Source organism: Carassius auratus, chromosome 10 (genome assembly GCF_003368295.1).
Source record: "Carassius auratus strain Wakin chromosome 10, ASM336829v1, whole genome shotgun sequence".
Classification (NCBI taxonomy): Eukaryota; Metazoa; Chordata; class Actinopteri; order Cypriniformes; family Cyprinidae; genus Carassius; species Carassius auratus.
In genome coordinates, this window is record NC_039252.1 from 9,265,392 (window position 1) to 9,287,082 (window position 21,691).

Here is a 21,691-nt window from a genome sequence, read left to right on the forward strand (position 1 = left end):
GTGTTTAGTAAATACTGACAGTACTATTTTAATGCCAAAAGGTGGTTTGCGCTTGCGCAAGCTGTTAGTAAATCTGGCCCTGTTTATTGTAATTTTTTCTCACCTCATCTTTTGAGCCTTGCTTCCAAAACGGGCAAACCACATGGAAGACTTTTTGACACTTCAGATTATAACCATTTGTGATGAGCATTTCACCATAATTCACATTCTTTGAGTGAGCAGCTCTTGTGATTTCTGACTGGAGATGATGACCAGCAGTCTGGAGGAGAGCTCTGGAGACAGCACCTTTTCTGAGGTCCAAGTCCTCCGATATAGTGTTTACAATGACATCAGCCTGTAGAAGAAACAGGAGACACTTCTTTTGAATGAATTGGACATACTACGATTACCACAAACAATATGAATGTATGCTGGTACAGAAAAAGCACATTAGCAGTTAAAACTTTATTCTTAGATATTTTTTTCTTTCCCCTTTTCTTCATTTTATGGATTTTTGAAAAAAGTAACTATGATACTTACATGTGCATCCTGGATGCTCCCTTTGCTCAGAATGATTTTTAGTCCATCCTGTGCAGTTTTGGTGTCCAGAACACTCAGTCCCTCAGATATATCTGGTTTGCCACCAGAGTTTGTGGGATCTCTTTTCCAGTGTGCTTTTCCTTCAGAGACTCTATTACCACGACCTTTGGAACCTTTAAACTCTTGGTTTCTTTGGCCATAGTGTCCATGACCACGGCCATTCCCATGGACATGACCACGGTCACAGCCATGACCACGACTACGACCACGATAGCCTGATCCATTGTTACTATACCCACGAGGTTTGGTTTGATGAGGGAAAGTTATTTTGAGGTTATAAGCAGCAAACACCTTTCTGACAGCTTGAGTCATGGCATTCACAGTACCGTCATTATTATCAACGAAGTGAATCTTAGTTAATGTGCTTCTGGGCCCTCTGTGGTTATGATCATCAATGTAGTCATGCACCTCCTTGGCGATTGTTTCAGTGCAAAGATCAAGAGGACAACCAAATATCCCTGAGCTAATAACTGGAATTGCAATGGAAGAGCAGTTTTTCCTTGAAGCTTGGTTCAGACTTTCCCTCACAGCACGTTTCAGGCGTTGCACAGTAGTATGTCTGTCTGAATCACTAAAACGAGGTCCAACAGCGTGCACCACATATTTACAGGGAAGACGGCCAGCGTCAGTGATGAAGGCATCTCCAGGCTTCAGAGGCCCATTTACTTCTGTGTGTAGATCACAATATTGCTGCAGACTTGGTCCAGCAGCTTGAAGAAGTGCTAAAGCTACACCACCAGTGTGCTTCAGATCTTCATTAGCAGCATTGACCACAGCATCAACACTGATCTTGCAAATGTCTGCCTTCCTGACAGTAACAGTTACTCCACCTGGTATTTGAACCTCACAAGAGACCTGGTAAATATCTTCAAAACTACCTTCAGTAAATTCATCTTCCTCCTTTTCTAGTGTATTATCTTCCTGATGAACAACCAAAAATCCCTTTTCCTTCAACAGCATTGAGAGCATCATTTTACCCTGCTCCATGAAGTACTTCTTTGCTCCTGCCTTTTTAATTATCAGTGTGTCCGTGCAGAGAGCATCTGCTAAACATTTAAAGAAAGTCACAGCTGGTTGGACAAATGCACGCTCTCCAGACAGTTCGATCAAGGGTCTCATTGAATCAAAACTCACTTTCACCTCATTAGACTCAATGAAATGCTGCCAGTCTTGTGATTTTCTGTCTTTAATGAAATCAACCACAGCGTGTGATTTGACATGAACTTTTTCTAAGATTCTAGTGTGTTTCTCAATGAAACATCCTAAGTTCTCACTGACCTCCATTACAGGTTTTCTGAATCCAGTCACTAATACTTTGTCTCTCTTTTTGGAAAGGTTTATCAACACAGATATCTTTTTGAGTGTACTGAACATATTCTCCAGTTGTTTCTTGAGATCCAGCCACTCCGGCATTTGAAGGATACCCTGATCTTCTACAACAAGGACTTTGGTTGTGAGAACTGTATTAATCCTCTTCTCCGCCTCTTTAAGTGCTCTTTCTGTGCTTCCAATCACAACGACATCTCTATTTTCGATTGTGTAGACAGCAGTTATTCCATGAGATATGAAGAGATCTCTGGACATTTCATCACAGTCCACTGATCTCAGAAATTCTAGGACTGAATAGTTAATCTGTAAGGACTTCTGTTTCATGTTTATTTTCTTCTCAAGGACCCAATTTTTGAAGGCAAGAGTTTCTGTATGAAGACCTGATAAAATAAGTCTGTTCATCTTTTTGTTGTAGTCAATTTGCAGATGTGGATAAACAGTTTTCAGGCCATCTTGTTCAAGCAGAGAGTACATGGCAGGAGAAATCTCCATGTCCTCTGTCACACTGTTTTTCTCTCTCTCCAGTTGATTTGTTCCTCTCTCCAAAAACTTCTCTATGATGGGTTTCAGTCCAGTTATCTCATGGGTCATTCCTGCCAGTGTCAGCACACCTTTAGAGGCATCCATGTCTATTAAAACCTGATCTTTCACTACTTTCTTAATATTAATTTCCACATTAAATAAAAGGGGGTGTGACATGGGCCACTCAGATGTTGTGTAATTTGAGAGAATTTTCTTGAAGGCATCAACTGCATTCTTGCTCCAGCCATCAATGGCATCGTGTTTCTGTTTCAGTAATGCTGGATCAGGACAGAGCAAAACTTCAGGTTTGTCCATGTTTATTTGGCAGAAGTGTGAGCTCATGTGGTCTTTAATGGAGGAAATCTGTCCTTTCTTGAGGATGAACTCTCTGATGGCAGAATGTACACTGACTGTAACGGGTTCAGGCAGCTTCAATTGTGGCCTATTGCCACCATACAAGACTGTATCCAGTGATTTAAAGTAAGGATATATCTTGACTGGAACATCACAGATGTAAGTCTCTTGCTTCAAAATTCTCTGTTTGGCTGGAAAGTTGGAGGTGCAGTGAATCAATGCATCGACACTGACAAACAGCAGTAAAAAGTTTTACTAAATCTAAATCTTTAACAGCAAATAGTGCCAGCTATTTCACATATATTTACCTTCTTCCTCCTTAAAAATAATAATGGCTGCTTGTTCTGCTGGAATTGTGATAACTTCTTCTACTGGACCACCCAATTTCTCAAAATACAGTTCCAGCAGCATCTTGTTGTTGTTGGCCTCAGCTGGAAGATCCTCCACTCGCACACATGTGCTTCTCTCCAGTGCACAGGCCCTCAGATTCTTCTTCTTAAACTTTTCATGTGTCCTGCTGTCCTGAAGAAACTTTTCTGCAGCTGTAAGAAATAATATTTTACAGAATGTGTGAGCCACATTCAATCAAGTCATAATAAGAAAAGTTTTTATACTGTTTACCAGCAAAATAATAAAGCTCATATTAAAAGAGTCATATTATCAAAAACTCTTAATTTTAAATTGTAACATGTAAAACTAAGGTGTTATGTAATCAATATTAAGCTCAATTAATATTTGACCAAAACAAAACTTGACCAAATAAAATGTCTAAATAATAATAAAAAAGTATAAATATAAAACTTACCACTGGGGTTTTTGAAGGTCACAACTGCTTTTCTTAATCCTGGTATTAATTCCATTCTATAGTCATTTTCAGAAAGTCCGCTGATATTCTCCACCAAAAGAGTCAAAACGTCTTGGTTAACATCTTCTGGAAGGTTCTCCAGGACCACAGCACTTGTCTCTTGAGGTTTCTTCACATCAGCCTGAGAGGCACTTTGATCTTAAGGCAAAATAAAAGTTACACACATTTAAAGAGCAGGTTATATGGGTTTTCGAAAAAAAATCTATTTTGTAGTTTGTGAGGTAGCTATCCTTCAATGTAAATAATCTGCAAAGTTAACATAAGATAAATAAAGATATTGCCTCTCAAAAGAAAAAGTCGACTCGGAATTGCCTTCATTTTCAAATCTTCAGCCTGTGACCGGTACATGTCACTGGGTAACACATAAGCATAATAAAAGTTTGACTCCTAACCCTAGGGTTGTGGGTTCGAATCTCAGGCCGGCAATAACACAACTTAAGGTGGCCTTGAGCAAGGCATCCAACCCCCAACTGCTCCCTGGATGCCACAGCATAAATGGCTGCCCACAGCTCCGGGTGTGTGTTCATTGTGTGTGTGTGTGTGTGTGTGTGTTCACTGCTCTGTGTGTGTGCACTTTGAATGGGTTAAATGCAGAGCACGAATTCTGAGTATGGGTCACCATACTTGGCTGAATGTCATGTAACTTTCACTTAATGTATACTGTTGTTGTTCTAATTACTTAGTTTAATAATAAATAATGTAGCGCAGCACACAGACTTTAGAATCATTATGAAAGTGCTGTTTATGTAGTTATAGGGTTAATGCAGGCATTAAAAGCCCCGGTAGAGAGTGACGAGTTAGTTAGGCTGGTGCGCATGTGATACAGCTGTTCTGCATTCAAAAACAATTATATTTTGTCTGTCGTTCTTCAGACATTACAGTAGACATATTTTGGTTTTCAAACTGTATTATTTCATCAGTCACCTTAGCACTTGGCTAACGTTTCCACCATTATTGTTTTGTTAAGTGTTTACAGTTTTGCAGCTAGACTTTGTTTTATGAAAAGGTGCATGCTAGGGTTGCCAGGTTGTCACAACAAAACCCGCCCAATTGCTACTTAAAACTAGCATAATCGTGTTTTGAGCGTGGTCCCCCTTTAAAAAAACATTGTTCTGGGATGTAAAATACACGCTTTCAGTCAGGGTTCCCCTGTTAAATTCGCATTCCAGTGCCTAAATATGACATTATTGGGGTTGCTACAACCCGTGATATCAAAAACCACGCGAATTTGGCAAAACAGATGGTAGTGCTCACTAACTTGCTCAAGCGCTCCTCTTTGTGCCAATTACAGCAGGCTGCCCTGCTGACCAATCAAAGCTGAGTAGACTTATGGAAGGGAGGGGTTTACAGACATTATGCTCAGAACTGAATCAAACGAAAACCATTTCGAAATCATGGACAAATGAAAATTACAGTGTTTTCTGATCTTATATGCATTTAAAACAGATGTAGGGGACTCCAACACAATATTAGAACACTTTAAAAAACCATTTGACCTGCTCTTTAATAAATGTCACCTTTATACCATATTTAAATTAAATTAAATTAAATTAAAGGGGGGGTGAAATGCTCGTTTTCACTCAATATCCTGTTAATCTTGAGTACCTATAGAGTAGTACTGCACCCTTCATAACTCCAAAAAGTCTTTATTTTTATTATATTTAAAGAGAAAGATAGTCTGTACCGATTTTTCCCGGAAAAAAACCCAAGCACCTAGAGGCGTGACGTGTGGACGGAGCTAAAGAATCACGAGCGCCAGTAGGCTTTCGCGTTGGGAGCGTTGGAAGCTGTGACACAGATCCAGAGGCTGAAATTTAACAAGAGCAGCATCAGCAAATGCGTCTCTATGTGGTATGTACTGAAACTGTATATATTTGTTTAGAGGTTTTGGAAAATGACTAAGTTCCACTTTATGTCGTCTTTTTTTTTTTTTTTTTTTTTTAAGCTGTACATGTGGAAAGTGCAGTTTGATGACAACATCGCATGTTGTTTACTTGATGTGCTCACGCGCTGATAGCTAAGTTCACAACACAGAGATATTTGAAGCAGTTTTACTCACCGCATGCGGTTCCAACACACGATCGTGACCCTTTTTAGTTGGGATTGCATTATCCTTAAGAAATAAACGATGTTCAAATCCGTCGTCAAACTGGGCCTTGTTTGTAAAACAAGCATCTTCGAAATGCAGGGAACAAACAAAAACACTTGCACAACTCCGTTGATGCTCTGTAAAAATAAACTCCATCCACTGGTCCCTTAATGCTGTTTCTCTTTTGGTAATCTGTGCAGGGTTGTCTTGCCCTGGCAACCAAAAACACACTCCTTTTGTGACTTTTCGCGACGCTCTCGCTCTGATCAGTGAATAGCTCTGATCAGTGAAATGTTTGTTGATCAGCCTCGCTATACGGGAGTGCGCGCTCTTCCGGCAGAAGTGCCTTAGGACCCATATAAGGAAATTCCGCTCCATCTAACGTCACACAGAGCCATATTCGAAAAAAACTTTCCGAAACTTGTGACTAACCGGAAGAGGTTTTTTTGGAACAAAAATACTCCTTCAAACGTACAACTTAATTTTTGAAACTGTGTCCATGTTTAGCATGGGAATCCAACTCTTTAACAGTTTAAAAAACTCAGTATGCATGAAATAGCATTTCACCCCCCCTTTAAATTTATGCATTTAGCAGATGCTTTTATCCTAAGCGACTTACAGTTCAGGCTATCAATTTTTACCTTTAAAGAGTGCATATAAATACCTTAACGATACATACTGTACCTAAATGGGCACATTTGTACCTTCTGAAAAGGGTGCAAGTGACAGCTTTGGTACCATTTTTTCTGAGAGTGTACCCAACTGATATTTTTATTATTGAAAATTAATGTGTTAACAAGTACATTCGTAATATCAGTTCAATAATATGCAATTCACAAAAGCCAGAGACCAAAGTTCAGATGATTTACTTACTTGGTTCCTGATATCCACATGCCTGCTCTGTCTGAAATCACACAAACGTAAAGCATTTACAGTTATGTGAATGGAGAACTAAACAAGCATATGTAGTTTGTTCTCTCTACCCCAGTCCTTTTTAACAATACAGAGAAATGACAACCATTTTGTTTGAGAAATTCTTAAATGCATCAACCATGAAACTTAATTTTACTTTAACCTTTTTAGTGACTATATCTGTTTATAGTATCGTTTTTGGTCCTAATTCTCGATTTAGAAATAAATCTACTCACTCTTTGTCCAGTGCTGTGTGCCTGTTCCTCTACATCACCGGGTTTGTACACTTTCAACTTGATTTGTTGATTGTCAATGGTAATGATGTGTTCTGACTTTGAGAGCACGCCATCTCGGGCTTGAACACAAATTATCAGGTTTCTTTAGAAACATCACAATGCTTCAAAACATAAAAAGTAACACAAAACTACGTTATATTAGTGAATGTGACAATTTAAATGATTAACATTGATATGACATATGCCTTTAAGCTTAAAGTTCTTCAAGAAGAGTAAAGTGTGTACAGTTCTGACACTTTTTGCTTTTTATGCTACCACACAAAACTCATTAAAACTATTTTTTAAGCTATTGATATAAAAAAAAAATCAATATCAAAAATATTTTGATAATTGAGAATGATATTTCTTTCAACAGTCTACAAATATAATTATGACCAATAATAATTTACAAATAGCTTATAGTTTCCGCAATTAGTTCATAAATACAAGAACTGCATTTGTTTCAACTGAACCCATGTCAGGTGAAACACTCATTCATAATGTATTGATGTAGCCGAACCAATAGCAACCACCTACAGAGTATGTTAAAATGCTATTAAAATGCTATTTTATTCAGGGCAATTTTTCCTCCTATATCTGCCAACAAATAAAAACATTTTTTTTTCTTTCTTTCATAAATTCACTCCATGATGCAAAATATTATTTTTTATTCCAAATTTGTTTAAATTTGTTGTAATTCATTCTCTGAACATGAATGTTCTCGTAGACGCTGGGACATATCATCTAAAAAAACAATAGGATTATACTGGAGTACATTTGATAGCACAAATTTGCACGATAAGGATAGGCTAAGATGACAAAGATGACAAAGATAGTGTTGAGTTTTACAGTCATGAAAGTTATTCAATGAGAGAGGGTAAAGTGAACTTCTTATCCCAAAATAAATACGCCTTATTAATGTCCAAAGTATCTTATGTTATGTTATGTATGCTTGGTAATGAGTGGCAGAAATCGTTTTATAAATTATTTAACGAGACTGGATTTATTTATTTTTCCTGTAGTTTGATGTGTTGTTCACTTGTTTACATTTCTTTAAATGGATGACAGTGGAGGCTAGCTAACGTTAGGCTACATGAGTTTGTCGCGCTTTGTATTTGAATCTGACATTGAATCTGACTGTATTTGAATCTGACAGATTGCTTTACTAAATACATATTTGTTATTTTGATAACGTAAATGGCCGTGTTTAGCACTTACTGTCAGATGATTTGAACAGAATCGTAGTGGAGTTGCTCCCGTCATTATATTGCACAACGCAGTCTCCTCCCTGAGATTTTTTCTTACTCTGAAAGTAAATCTGAAGTTTATTTTTAGCACTTTTGGCGTGTTCAGGCCCCCAGTCTCCCTCTACAATGATGGGATAAGGATATTCATCCATCGTGGATTTTCTGGTCAACGAGGAAATGACTTGGAAGTCAGTCGCCTATAATAGCCTCTGTATACTTGATCCCGCCCTCTTTACTTTCATTTTCGTTTCTTCGTTTGAGTCCACTTTCAGAGAAAATAAAACCGGCTTGTCCATGAAATTATAAGGTACGTTCATCCAAGATAAGAACTCGAGACGTTTTTATTTGTGTCATAAGTAGCACAGGTATTTTTGTAAAAAAGAAAAAAAAGGCAAAAATATGTTCCAGATACTTCCCAACAGTCAATGTATCAAAACTTAATTTTGAATTTATTATTTTTTTAAAATTATTATTATTATTTTTTTTGCAACCTCAGATTCCCGATTTTCAAATAGTTGTGTCAGCAAAAAAAAAAGAAAAAAAAAAAAAGAAAAGAAAAAAAATTACATATATATATTAAAGACTCTTTTGACTGGTTTGTGGTCCAAGGTCACATTTGTGCTTAGGATTTGGCCATGTGACGTAATTCATTGTTATTTTATATTTAAACCTTATTTAAAACTGATCGTTTATTTTACTCAGGCAATTTGATAATACCTAGAATATCAAAATCAACTGCGGGCGGCAGATCCTTTTCTTATTTGGCACCTAAACTCTGGAATAACCTACCTGTTTGGGAGGCAGACACACTTTTGCAGTTTAAATCTAGATTAAAGACCCATCTCTTTAACCTGGTTTACACAAAACACACTATTCTTCTAATATCCAAATCTATTAAAGGATCTTTAGGCTGGATTAATTAAGTAAACTGGATCTGGGAACACTTCCCGTAAAACCTGATTTACTTGCTACATCGTTAGAAGAATGGCATCTCTCTTATTCCGAGGTCACCATAGCCACCAGATCCAGTCTGTATCCAGATCAGAGGGTCACTGCAGTCACCCGGATCCAACAAGTATCTAAACCAGATTGTGGATCAGCAACTAGAAAGGACCTACATCCCTGAAAGACAGCGGAAACCAGGTTTTTTTTCTACGTTCTGTCACTGATGGAGTTTTGGTTCCTTGTCGCTGTCACCTCTGGCTTGCTTAGTTGGGGACACTTCATTTACAGTGATATCATTGACTTCATTGCACAGATACTATTTAAACTTAACTGGGATGATGACACCACTGAATTCAATGATGAACTGACTTTAACTGTCATTTTGCATTATTGACACACTGTTTTCCTAATTAATGTTCTTCAGTTGCTTTGACTCAATCTTTTTTTGTTTAAAGCGCTATATAAATAAAGGTGACTTGACTTGACTTATATACTTTAAGTGCCTGTCACAGAAATATAAAAAAAAAAAACTGCCAAAGAAAATCAGAATTGTTCGACAGTGTTTAAAGGAATAATAATAAAATAAAAATAATGTAGCGAAAGTCCTTTTATTTTTATGTAATAGTATGCCTAATTTCAATGCCCTCATTTAATCCCCATAAACTGAACACAAACTTTTCCCAGTTAGCCAATACTTCAATATATGAAAACAAACAAATGCTGATTAAGGTATTTAAAGATTAAAAGGGAACTGTGATATTAAACTACAACAAGTAATACATTTCTCACCATTCAAAGGGCTATCGCTGTTTTTGAAGTATCAAACTCTCTGTTAGTAGAGAGAAGCTAACCTAACCTAACTAAAATTATGTTCAGTTTCACCAAATTAATGTAAATCGGGAACAAAAACAGAGACTTAGATCTCATAATCATTACTGGAAAGTGATTAGGTATTCTGGGTAAGCCTGTACATCATTGAAGATCACAAACATGGATGGGTTGGTTATGTTATCAGTCACACTGTTATAGAGATCAGCACTACTGGAGCTCTTCGCAGGAGGGACAGGAAGGCCTGGTTTTCCTTGAGTAAAGTCACCAACAAGAACCCTGGCGAGGTACATGCGTTTGTGTCCGTTGGCATCAGGTTTAGAGTAGCCTTGGGCTGAGTAACTTGGGTCCACAGCAAAATATGTACCATTCCCATACATAGCTCCTAAAAACAGAACAAGAACAATAGTCAGTTGATTTAAAACACAAATAGATGCAAGTGAAAAAGTTTATACGTAATTTGATTGATACCATGCATGCCAGCGAAGCTGCGATTGAAGCCGTGACTGTTGATCTGATCGGTCTTATCAGGGCCAGTTCCATGAAAGAGAAGCTTTTCGTTCTTTTTATGCTTGTTTTTAACTTCCAGATCCTCTTTTTTGATCATGTAGCTTTTCCAAAGTGTGCTATTTTGAACTCTTTCAATCTAAAAGCAAAAAAACAAAAAAAACCTTACATTTACACCATAGTACTAAAATGCAAAACCAGAATCTTTCAAAACTAATAAATAGGAGGTTTATCATTAGTCTTGTATTACTTCAATGATGTTATTGGTTAGATTGGTTCTCCGGAACTCTTTCTCTACTTTGGCAAATTCTTTTGAGCCTGCTGTGAGTTTTACAAGAACAACATGTTTTCCTTTCATGTCCTCCCAGTCTGAAGGTAAAGGGCTTTGAGTTGCAGCTGCAGCTATTGACAAAAAGAAAAATGTGATTAACTAATCCTTGTACAAGATCTATGTTATTTAAATTATTAAATAATCTCACCTTGCAGATCTACTCTATTCAGTTCAATACTTATTCCTCTTCTTGTGGCCTCTTTGCGAACTAAATCAGCTTCATATTCATCATTGTTAATTTTGATTTTCACTGTAGGCTGTCTCTTCCGATAGGCCTCTTCCAGGTCATAATTGGTCAATATATCAAAGTTTTTGACGCTCCGTCCATTTTCCTGATAATGCCACTGAACCATACTGCTAATGAAAAATGCCTCACTTCTTCGTTTTTCCGTTCTTTCCACCTTTCTGATCATGTCTTGAATACGACTGCCTGCAGTGTGAACATCTCTTGTCAGACCCTCCAGTGTGATGACAGAGTCTTGGCCTTTCTTCTCAAGCCGGACACTGACTGTGAGCTCCCTCTGCATGGCGTTCAGTGTTTCTCCATCCTCCCTGGTGAAATGAGCAATGGCTGGATCATGGATTGGGATGCTCACATGCTCCCGTAGTATCAAATTGCTGATCATTTCCTTGGCTTCACTCAGGTCCTTTGGTGTCTCCCCACAGAGCTGAAACACAGCTGGTTCAATTTTTTCAACCACAATAACAGAGTCTTCATTTGTGGCAGAATCTGAACTTTCCCCAAGAAAAAGTCTTGATGGAAAAAGAATAAAAAAAAAAAAAAAACAGAGGAATTCATTACTGTATTTTTACAAAGAATAAACTGGATTAGCATTTTTAGAATTTATTACTGACCTTTAAGTTTGGTCAGAAAACCTTTATCCTCCTCTACTTTCTCACCAGATCTTCTGATCATGCTTTGGTGGAAGTCTGCCACCATGTTCGTCTGGAATATAAGAAACTTCACAAGCCTTACATGCACCGGTTTCTTTTTCTTTACAAAGTCGACAACTGCATCAACCATTGCATCTGCAACATCAGCTGGTTGTGCACCTCCCTGACCTAAAGGGTTAGAGACCAAAAATAAAAAAGAATAAGGAAGTGAATCATTCACACAATATTTCCATAAAAAAAATTCACTCACTGCAATTATGTAAAAAATAAGATCAAAGTTTCTCACCAGTGCCAAGAGCTGGGAAGGCAACAGAAGTAATTTGGCGTGACTCACATAACTCCAAAACAGACATAACAACATCCTTAATGTCAGATGGACTATTACGTCCAATAATATGGATGATGTTTCCACATGGAAGCCGCCCGGCTGAGGTCACAATCTCTGTCTGCTGCATGTTTGATGATCGCACTATTGTGGAGGGGGAGGGGGGCATATTAACCAGTAGCACCTAAAGTTCATTACAACTCAACATCAACAAGAAGAAAATTGCACATTTGAAAGAACACAAACCTGACAAACATTCTTGTTCTACTTGTACTCCAGCAGCATCTAAAATGGCCTTGGATACTCCTGGATTACAAAGTAAAATCTACTGTCATATTATAATTCTCTTTGAATGTGAAATAAATTATAAATGAGTAATTGATACAAGGCGGTGTGTATAGGTGAATTAACCTGCTTTCAGTGAAAACGTCTGATTTGAGGAGTTGACAATGGCATCAGTTTTTTCTTTAGTTATGTCTCCTGAAGAAACCTCCAGAGTCACTTGACCCAGCTGCATAATGTGGACACCAAGAGAGGGAGAAGAGACTTTGCCAACGGCCCCTAAAGAAAAACATGAAGATGTATGTGGGAAAAATTGTCTCACTATCCTAATATATCTGTGACATTTGGATATATTTGTTAATAAAATAAATATTTTAGCAAAATATATTCAAAAACATAAGTGTGATAGACATCAGATAAGAAAGTGTTACCAGAGGTTTGAGCTGACTTGCCAGAAATGTTTTTTTTAATCTTGACATGTCGCTGTGCTTCTTTTGTGATGGGACCCTGAATCCCATGTCTAAAGACACTGATGAAGCACTAAAAGATAAAGCACAGAAATATACATGAAAACATGTGCAACTATGTTACAATAGGTTACAGTTTAAACAATAAAAGCACACATCTTGACTTGGTCATACTGTATGAGATGGGAAAACTTGACTGTGTTTTTATGTTTCTTGATTCTACTTTTCACACTCACCTCTACACTCTCCCTGTCAGAAGGGTGCACAATCACGGTTACCTCTCGAAGATTAGTAGAGTTAAATTCCTGGACTTCTGTCAGCATGATTCTGGCCACCAGATCTTTAGGAAAGCCAAGATTCCCAGTCCCAATAGCCGGGAAGACGACTGAAGCCATTCTCCAGCTTTCTGCCTTTTTCAGGCATTTTCTAATGATCTGAGCGAGTACCTTTTAAAATGATTATAAATATATCTATTTTAATCTTTAAAGCAAGATCACCATTCCTGCTCCTGGAGAGCCACTGTTCTAACCCTAACCCTTCTTCAACACACCTGCCAGTAATTTTTAAATGACCCTGAACAACTTGATCAGGGTTGGAGATAGAAGACAGCAACATCTAAATCAGGATTCTACAAACCTGCCCTGGAGTGCCACATTTCATTTTGTATGCCCCCCTTGTATGTCTTGCAGTCTCTACAAATGATCTGATAAATTGAACCAGGTGTGTTTGATGAGAGAAACACACAAAATGTGCAGTGATGAGGTTCCTCTAGGACAGGTTTTAAACCCCTGATCTTATGTGACAGCAAGTTACTTAATGTTTTTTCTCACCTTATGTTCTGAGCCTTGTTTCCAAAATGGGCAAACTACATGGAAGACTTTTTGACATTTCAGTTTATAACCATTTGTGATGAGCATTTCACCATAATTCAGACTGTTTGAGCGAGCAGCTCTGGTGATTTCTGACTGGAGCTGATGACCAGCAGTCTGGAGAAGTGCATTGGAGACGGCACCTTTTCTGAGGTCCAAGTCCTCTGATATAGTGTTTACAATTACATCAGCCTGTAGAAGAAACAAAGGAGATAATAAATTTTTTTTAAATTTACTTGAAGCACAACATATTAAGCAGAGGTGTAGCTAGCAGGGTGGGGGTCTGTAAACAAGTATGTGGTACACTTGAATATGGTACATAGAGTGTGACTGATCAAAGCAAATGGCTTGGTTTTTGTTTTATTTTTTAATAATTATTTTAAAAGCCTAATTGAAAACATTAATATTAAATAAAAGTCTTTAAAGGGGTGGTCACACTAGACTTTAAACGTGCAAAATTATTTCGGATGCCGCTGCGAATATGGGCGAGAGCAAGATAAAATGGTCTCTCCTCAATTATCACAACATGGTTTAATATGTGCTTGTACTGTGTCTTTTACGACGGCGTCGAAAGCGTCTTATTATATTGTACTCTCTGTATCTCTCTCTATATGAATATATACACCCTAAGCAATAATTTTTTTTTAAATGTGCTCATTCAAATGTACCATATGTTCCTGTTTCCACTGACACTGCAAACCATGCAGCTTCTTTTTTATTTTATATTAATAATCTTTTAAATATGTATTATATAAAATAGGATGCTGCGCTTCAGCTAAAGTAATATAGTGCTTCCTTCACAGAGAGGTCACGCAGTGACGTACCGATCATCTACTGGTCCCACATCTTCACGTGATGCGAATTCGCAGGTCAGAGTTCACCAAACTTGAACTTTGGAATGCAGCGAAATGCGACATTTTTTGCATGAGCTTGCGTCTCCGGTCTGACGCATTCGCATGCATATGAATGGAAGTCAATGGAACAAAATGTGCAGTGTGACCACCCCATAAGAAGATAATAGTTGCTATGTATGTTCTATCTGTCAGAATTTTGTAAATGAACAATTCACTTACACTCACATCCTGGATATTCCCTTTGCTCAGAATGATTTTTAGTCCCTCTCGTGTAGTTTTTCTCTCAAGAACAGTTAACCCTTCAGAGGTATCTGATCTGCCACCATAGCTTGAGGTTTCTCCTCTCCAGTGTGCTTGTTCTTCAAAGTCTCTGTTACCATGACCTTTTAGGTCTTCAAACTCTTGGTTTCTTTGGCCATAGGTTCCATGGCCATGACCACGACCATTTCCACGATAGCCTTGTCCATTGTTACTATACCCATGGGGTTTGATTTGATGAGGGAAAGTTATTTTAGGGTTATACGCAGCAAACTCCTTTCTGACAGCTTGAGTCATGGCATTCACAGTTCTGTCATTATTGTCAACCAAATGAATTTTAGTTAATGTGCCATTGGAGCCTCTGCGGTTATGATCATCAATGTAGTCACACACCTCCATAGCGATCGATTCAGTGCAAAGATCAAGAGGACAACCAAATATCCCTGAGCTAATAACTGGTATTGCAATAGAGGAGCAGTTTTTCATTGACGCTTGGTTCAGACTTTCCCTCACAGCACGTCTCAGGCGTTGCACAGTGGTACGTCTGTCTGAATCACTGAAGCGAGGTCCAACAGCGTGCACCACATATTTACAGGGAAGATGACCAGCGTCAGTGATGAAGGCATCTCCAGGCTTCAGAGGCCCATTTACTTTTATGTGTTGGTCACAGATTTGCTGCAGACTTGGTCCAGCAGCTTGAAGAAGTGCTAAAGCTACACCACCAGTGTGCTTCAGATCTCCATTAGCAGCATTGACCACAGCATCAACACTGATCTTGCAAATGTCTGCCTTCCTGACAGTAACAGTTAGTCCACCTGGTATTTGAACCTCACAAGAGACGTAGCCAATATCTTCAAAATTACCTTCACTAATTTCATCTTCCTCCTCTTCTAGCATGTCATCTTGCTGAAGAACCACCACAAATCTATTTTCCTTCAACAGCATCGAGAGCATCATTTTACCCTGCTCCATGAAGTACTTCTTTGCTCCTGCCTTTTTAATTATCAGTGTGTCCGTGCAGAGACTATCCACCAACCTTTTAAAGAAGGTCAAAGCTGGCTGGACAAATGCACGCTCTCCAGACAGTTTGATCCGGGGTCTCTTTGAATCAAAATTCACTTTCATCTTATCAAACTTAATTAAATGCTGCCAGTCTTGTGATTTTCTGTCTTTTATTAATTCAAATGCTGCATATGATTTTACACGAACAGTTTCTTCGATTCTAGTGTGTTCCTCCATAAAACTTCTTAATCTCTCACTGACTTCCATCACTGGTTCTCTTAATCCAGTCACTAGTACTTTGTCTATCTGTGAAATGTGTATAGACACCGATGTTTTTTTGGAAGTATTAAACATATCATGCATTTTTGTTTTGAGAGCCTGCCACTCCGGCATTTGAAGCACACCCTGATCTTCTACAGTGAGGTCTTTGGTTGTAAGAACTGTATTTATCCTCTTCTCTGCCTCATTAAGTGCTCTTTCTGTGCTCCCAATCACAACAACATCTTCATTTGCGATTGTGTAGACAGCCGTTATTCCATGAGATATGAAGAGATCTCTGGACATTTCATCACAGTCCACTGATTTCAAGAACTCCAGGATTGAACGGTTAATCTGTAAGGACTTCTGTTTCATATTTATTTTCTTCTCAAGGACCCAATTCTTGAAGGCAAGAGTTTCTGTATGAAGACCTGATAAAACTAATCTGTTCATCTTTTTGTTGTAGTCAATGCGCAGATGTTGAGAAACAGTTTTCAGGCCATCTTGTTCAAGCAGAGAGTACATGGCAGGAGAAATCTCCATGTCCTCTGTCACACTGTTCTTCTCTCTCCCTATTTGATTTGTTCCTCTCTCCAAAAACTTCTCTATGATGGGTTTCAGTCCAATTATCTCATGGGCCATTCCTGCCAGTGTCAGCACACCTTTAGAGGCATCCATGTCTATTAAAACCTGATCTTTCACTACTTTTTTTATATCACTTTCCACTTTTGACCACAAGGCGTGTGACACGGGCCACTCAGATGTTGTGTAGTTTGATATTATTTTCTTGAAGGCATCAGTTGCATTCTTACTCCAGCCATCAATGTGTCTTCTGGTAACTCCTTTCTGTTTCAGTAATGCTGGATCAGGACTGAGCAAAACTTCAGGTTTGCCCATGTTTATTTGGCAGAAGTGTGAGCTCATCTGGTCTTTAATGGAGGAAATCTGCCCTTTCTTGAGGATGAACTCTCTGATGGCAGAATGTACACTGACTGTAACGGGTTCAGGCAGCTTCATTTGTGGCCTGTTGCCACCATACAAGATTGTATCCAGTGATTTAAAGTAGGGATATATCTTGACTGGAACATCACAGATGTTATTCTTTTTGAGCAAAACTCTCTCTTTGGCTGAAAAAGAATAAATTAATGAACTGATGTTGACAAAATGAGGTAAAGAAGTGTTATCACTAAATATGTAACTGTAACAGCAAAGACTGCCAGCAATTGTACGTGTATTTACCTTCTTCCTCCTTAAAGATAACCATGGCTGCTTGTTCTTCTGGAATTATGATAACATCCTTTACCGGACCGCCCCATTTCTCAAAATACAGTTCCAGCAGCATCTTGTTGTTGTTGGCCTCAGCTGGAAGATCCTCCACTCGCACACATGTGCTTCTCTCCAGTGCACAGGCTCTCAGATTATTCTTCTTAAACTTTTCATGTGTTCTGCTGTCCTCAAGGAACTTTATTGCAGCTGTAAGAATTTAAGAATCACAGAATGTGCTAAACACATTTAATCAAGTAAAAAAAGCAAATGTGTGCAACAGTATCTAACACTACATTATTAAAACTGCCATATAATAACGGGGAAGCATGATTCTTATTCTCAAAATAGTGTTTTTTTGCAGTCGGTTTAAATGAGTCAATTAAAAAACAGTTTATCAGGACTTTTATGTTGTCACATAATGACATCAATACTTCATGCTATCATCCCTGTAGGTGAAAATACACACTCAAACTGTATATAGTAAGATAGTTCCCTCATATTATTATAAATGGGAGAAATTGCAACATGCAACATGGTGGAATACGTCCCGCCTCCTAAACAATAGAGACAATTAGTAAAATCATAGCATCACTGCTGTTAGAAGCTCCAGTTCCTAGTGTCCTGGAGAGGCAAGGCAAGGTGCAGAGTAGTATATGGATTTTATTTAAAGCTAAAAAAAAAAAACTGTCACTTGGGAAAAAAACCGTCAAGGCCTTGAGGCAAAAAAATAAATAAATATGACGCACAACTGAAAAGGTAGCCTGGGTATGACACAACACCTACACAAGGCAAAACCCCTTAACAATTTGGCACAATTAACTAATAATAAGATAAGAAGGGGGAAGGCTTAAGCAGAGCCTGAGTGGGACTCATTTTCCTGATCACATGGATTACTATTGAAAAAAAACTGGATTTTGCTGTGAAAATAGAGACTAATGACACCTGACTGTCACAGCAGGCCTATCCCTATATTGCCTAACATGGGTGTAACCCCTCTGGTTCTTTTCCACCCACTCTGGACAGGATTTAACTAACCTCAAGAAACATTTAAAATTTTACATTCTTTCATGACACTTTCAAAAAAAGTAATTAAGATAACAATATTAATTTTATAATAATAATAATAATAATAATAAAAACAACTATTATTATTATTATTATTATTATTATTATTATTATGTGAAAATTGTAATGCTATTATGCAAATAACAAATGTAAATATATTTTTCATAAGAGTAGAATAACTTACCACTGGGATTTTTAAAGGTCACAACTGCTTTTCTTAATTCTGGTATTACTTCCATGCTAAAATCATTTCCAGAAAGACTGCTGATGTTCTCCACCAGAAGAGTCAAAACATCTTGATTAAAACCATCGGGAAGGTTCTCCAGGACCACAGCACTTGACTCTTGAGGTTTCTCCACATCCAACTCAGTCTCCAGGACAACTTCAGGAAAATTTAAAGTGACACGTTTAAATCCCCCTACTATTAACTTACCAGGTACATGCAAAATGATCTTGAGTTGTTTTGATGGTTAAGTACCTAACTGATGCCTTTAACACTGAAGAGTAAATTGTATCAGAATTAGTAAGATAAGATCATTATAAATAGTAAGATAAGACAATGGTAAGATAACCTGACCAATAAACAAGATGGCATGTGCATATTCTTCCAGATGAATTACTTACTTGGTTCCTGATATCCACATGCCTGCTCCGTCTGAAACCACATAAATGCAAAGCATTGGTGATTACTTGAGTTAAAAACACCGCCAGCTATCTTCCTACAGGAATTATAAAATGCATCTATATCTCGTCCATAAACGTAATATTTGAATAATGAATGTTAGACCATATATTCATATATAGCAGTAACTTGATGCAATTTGTTGGTCCTATATTTGTGTTAAGTTCACTCACTCTTTGTCCAGTACTGTCTGCTTGTTTCTCCACATCACTGGGTTTGCACACTTTTGACTCGATTTGGTGACTAGCAGTGTTAATATCATTTTTAGTCTGGGAGAGGATGCCATCTCGACCTTGAACACAAACATCAGATGCATCACAACAAATAATTTTCTTATGTAAATGGAAACCGTTAAGTCTCTCTACAAGCAATTGAATAATACAGGATTACTTGGTCACTAACAAAGTGATATCCTCACCACTGAAAAGGAATGTGAGTCAGAACATCAGAAATAACAGTAAAATATCCCAACCAATAAAAGTTTGCATGCATGTAAGCAGCCAGAGACCAAAGTCCACATTCTTTACTTACTTTGTTCCTGATATCCACAGGACTGCTCTCTCTGAAACCACATAAATGTGAAGCATTTATGAGCACATGGGGAATGCTACCATACATGTAGAGTGACTTCTCTCACTCTCTTCACTCTCAAGAAAAAAACATGGAAGAAAAGCTGTCATTAGGTTGGTACCTTTAGGTACACGTTTAAATGTTTTATATACTAATATTTACACCTGAGGTTCTAATATGAACCATTTTGGTACAAAGGTGTATCTTTTGAAAAGTTGCCACCCCAGTGACAGATTTTCTACCTTAATTATTTATTTATTTATTTAATGTACAATAAAATAATAATCGTTAATCGTTAAAGTTTTTTATGATAGACCATAATAACTTTTTACATGGATTATAGAGCTATAATTGTAGATTTTGTAGCTATAAATATACACACCTTTTGTCCAGTGCCGGGTTTGTACACTTTCAACTTGATTTGCTGATTGCCAATAGTAATAATGTGTTCTTCCTGGGAAAGCACGCTATCTCGGACTGAAATAAAAACAATCAGATTTAGTCAGATACATCATACAACTTCTCTCTCTATCGAAAATGAAAAAAAAAAAAAAAAAAAAAAATTGCAAATAAACTCTTTATTTAGAGACTTTAAAATAGTTTTGACAAAACCGCACTGCAAGATCTCAATTTTATTACATTACAATAAACCAAATGAATGTTATTTTGTTAACATGTTGATAACTTACTGCGAGATGATTTGAACAGAATCGTAGCAGAGTCGCTCCCGTCATTATATTGTACGATGCAGTCTCCTCCCTGAGATCTCTTACTCTGAAAGTAAATCTGAAGTTTATTTTTCACACTTTTAGCGTTTGTAGCCTGCCAGTTTCCTTCTACAGTGACGGGATAATACTCGTCCATCGTGGTTTCTGGTTAATGAGGAAAAGGCTTGCGATTCACTGTAAATAGGGAAGACGAATCACGCCCTCCTGATTATTTTCACTTTTGTTTCTGCATAAAAGTACTGGGTTTTTTTATGCTTAACTTAATATAGGCTACAGTAAATTAGTTTACTCTTAATCATTTTGTGTTGGAATAAGTTTTTGATTTGTTGCTGTTGTTTGTTTGTTTTATTTCCCCTCAGCAATCCAAATTTTGTCAAAGTCCCCTAATTAGTTTCGTTTGGTGGAATACAGTAAGACTACTTTGGGCTGTAATAGTGCTCTAACATCCAACAGATGGCAGTATAGACTCATCCTGAAATCACTGATTCTTGGACTTACACAGTTTGTAAAATAGTATTTTAATATAAAGGTGCCAACCATATTTAGAAACATTTTCAAAAACAGTCAATAGGATGACATTTTTGTTATTATCAGCTCTCTTTCCTCAAACTTATTTCAGTTAAATAAATAAATACATAATGTACATACATGAACAAATACATAAATAGAAGCTTCTAAGTTTAAACGTTAAAATCTCTACTCTCTCTTCTGTAATTAGATACGAATTCAATTACCATTCATCCAATTACACTATAATACAAGCAAACTTTTATTACAAGGTGTACCTTGTGAGATTTGGACTGTTATTAGTTCTTTGATCTCCTGTCACCTTCTGCAGTTTAAGTTCAATAACAGCTCCTCAACATCATTAGCCTTTATTCACCCAACTGTGAGTGTCAGAGAAGGAGCGTCTGTCTGAGGACTTGTATAGTAGTACTGCTTCGTGTGAGAGCACAGAGCCCTAAATAAATGATTATTACTGACAGCACTGAGTCCTGGCTCAACACAAAACACCATCAATTACCTCCCTCCACACACAGAAAGAAACACGGAGCATGGAATTCACAATCAGTGCAGGTGTGACTAAAACGTGTAGTTTTTTACCTAAATTAGAATATAGGCACAACAGTAAGCATGCAAACCATGCCCCCTTTCTTACCATCTTTCATTAAATATTGAATTAAGCTCCTCATCTAAAATCTTTCCATATGTATGCACTATAACACATCCCAGAGAGAGACTGCTTCATTGATTTTGTATGCAGTGTTGTTACACAAATCGAAGGAGAAGTCAGCATGAAGTTTTCTTGAGGATGGTACACTATTTCTGCTCTTGGTTCTAGGGAGTAATGACGTTAGGGGGGAACTGTGAGTGGTGTGTGAAGCTCA

The 21,691-nt window shown here is 37.6% G+C and overlaps 1 protein-coding gene across 3 annotated transcripts in view; it reads right to left on the bottom strand.

The window, feature by feature from the left end:
• Positions 1-20,478, bottom strand: part of LOC113109728 (poly [ADP-ribose] polymerase 14-like) — a 44,145-nt gene extending 23,667 nt beyond the window's left edge. The window contains exons 1-16 of one of the 3 annotated variants that reach the window (XM_026273474.1): positions 20,265-20,478; positions 19,958-20,052; positions 19,537-19,567; positions 19,179-19,297; positions 18,948-18,978; positions 18,508-18,705; positions 17,232-17,465; positions 14,694-17,119; positions 13,582-13,812; positions 12,988-13,197; positions 12,716-12,824; positions 12,414-12,563; positions 12,249-12,308; positions 11,964-12,146; positions 11,639-11,845; positions 11,284-11,536 (exon numbers count right to left, since the gene is read on the bottom strand). In XM_026273474.1, the coding sequence (XP_026129259.1) occupies positions 11,424-11,536; positions 11,639-11,845; positions 11,964-12,146; positions 12,249-12,308; positions 12,414-12,563; positions 12,716-12,824; positions 12,988-13,197; positions 13,582-13,812; positions 14,694-17,119; positions 17,232-17,465; positions 18,508-18,705; positions 18,948-18,978; positions 19,179-19,297; positions 19,537-19,567; positions 19,958-20,052; positions 20,265-20,439 (4,572 nt within the window). In that variant the 5' untranslated portion in view covers positions 20,440-20,478 and the 3' untranslated portion in view covers positions 11,284-11,423. Of the gene's footprint in view, positions 1-103; positions 335-519; positions 2,976-3,092; positions 3,327-3,589; positions 3,788-6,611; positions 6,643-6,886; positions 7,006-8,143; positions 8,391-11,283; positions 11,537-11,638; positions 11,846-11,963; positions 12,147-12,248; positions 12,309-12,413; positions 12,564-12,715; positions 12,825-12,987; positions 13,198-13,581; positions 13,813-14,693; positions 17,120-17,231; positions 17,466-18,507; positions 18,706-18,947; positions 18,979-19,178; positions 19,298-19,536; positions 19,568-19,957; positions 20,053-20,264 lie in introns of those variants that run through there. The other 2 variants (XM_026273471.1, XM_026273473.1) reach the window with 2 other exon arrangements.
• Between the last annotated feature and the right edge of the window lie 1,213 nt (positions 20,479-21,691).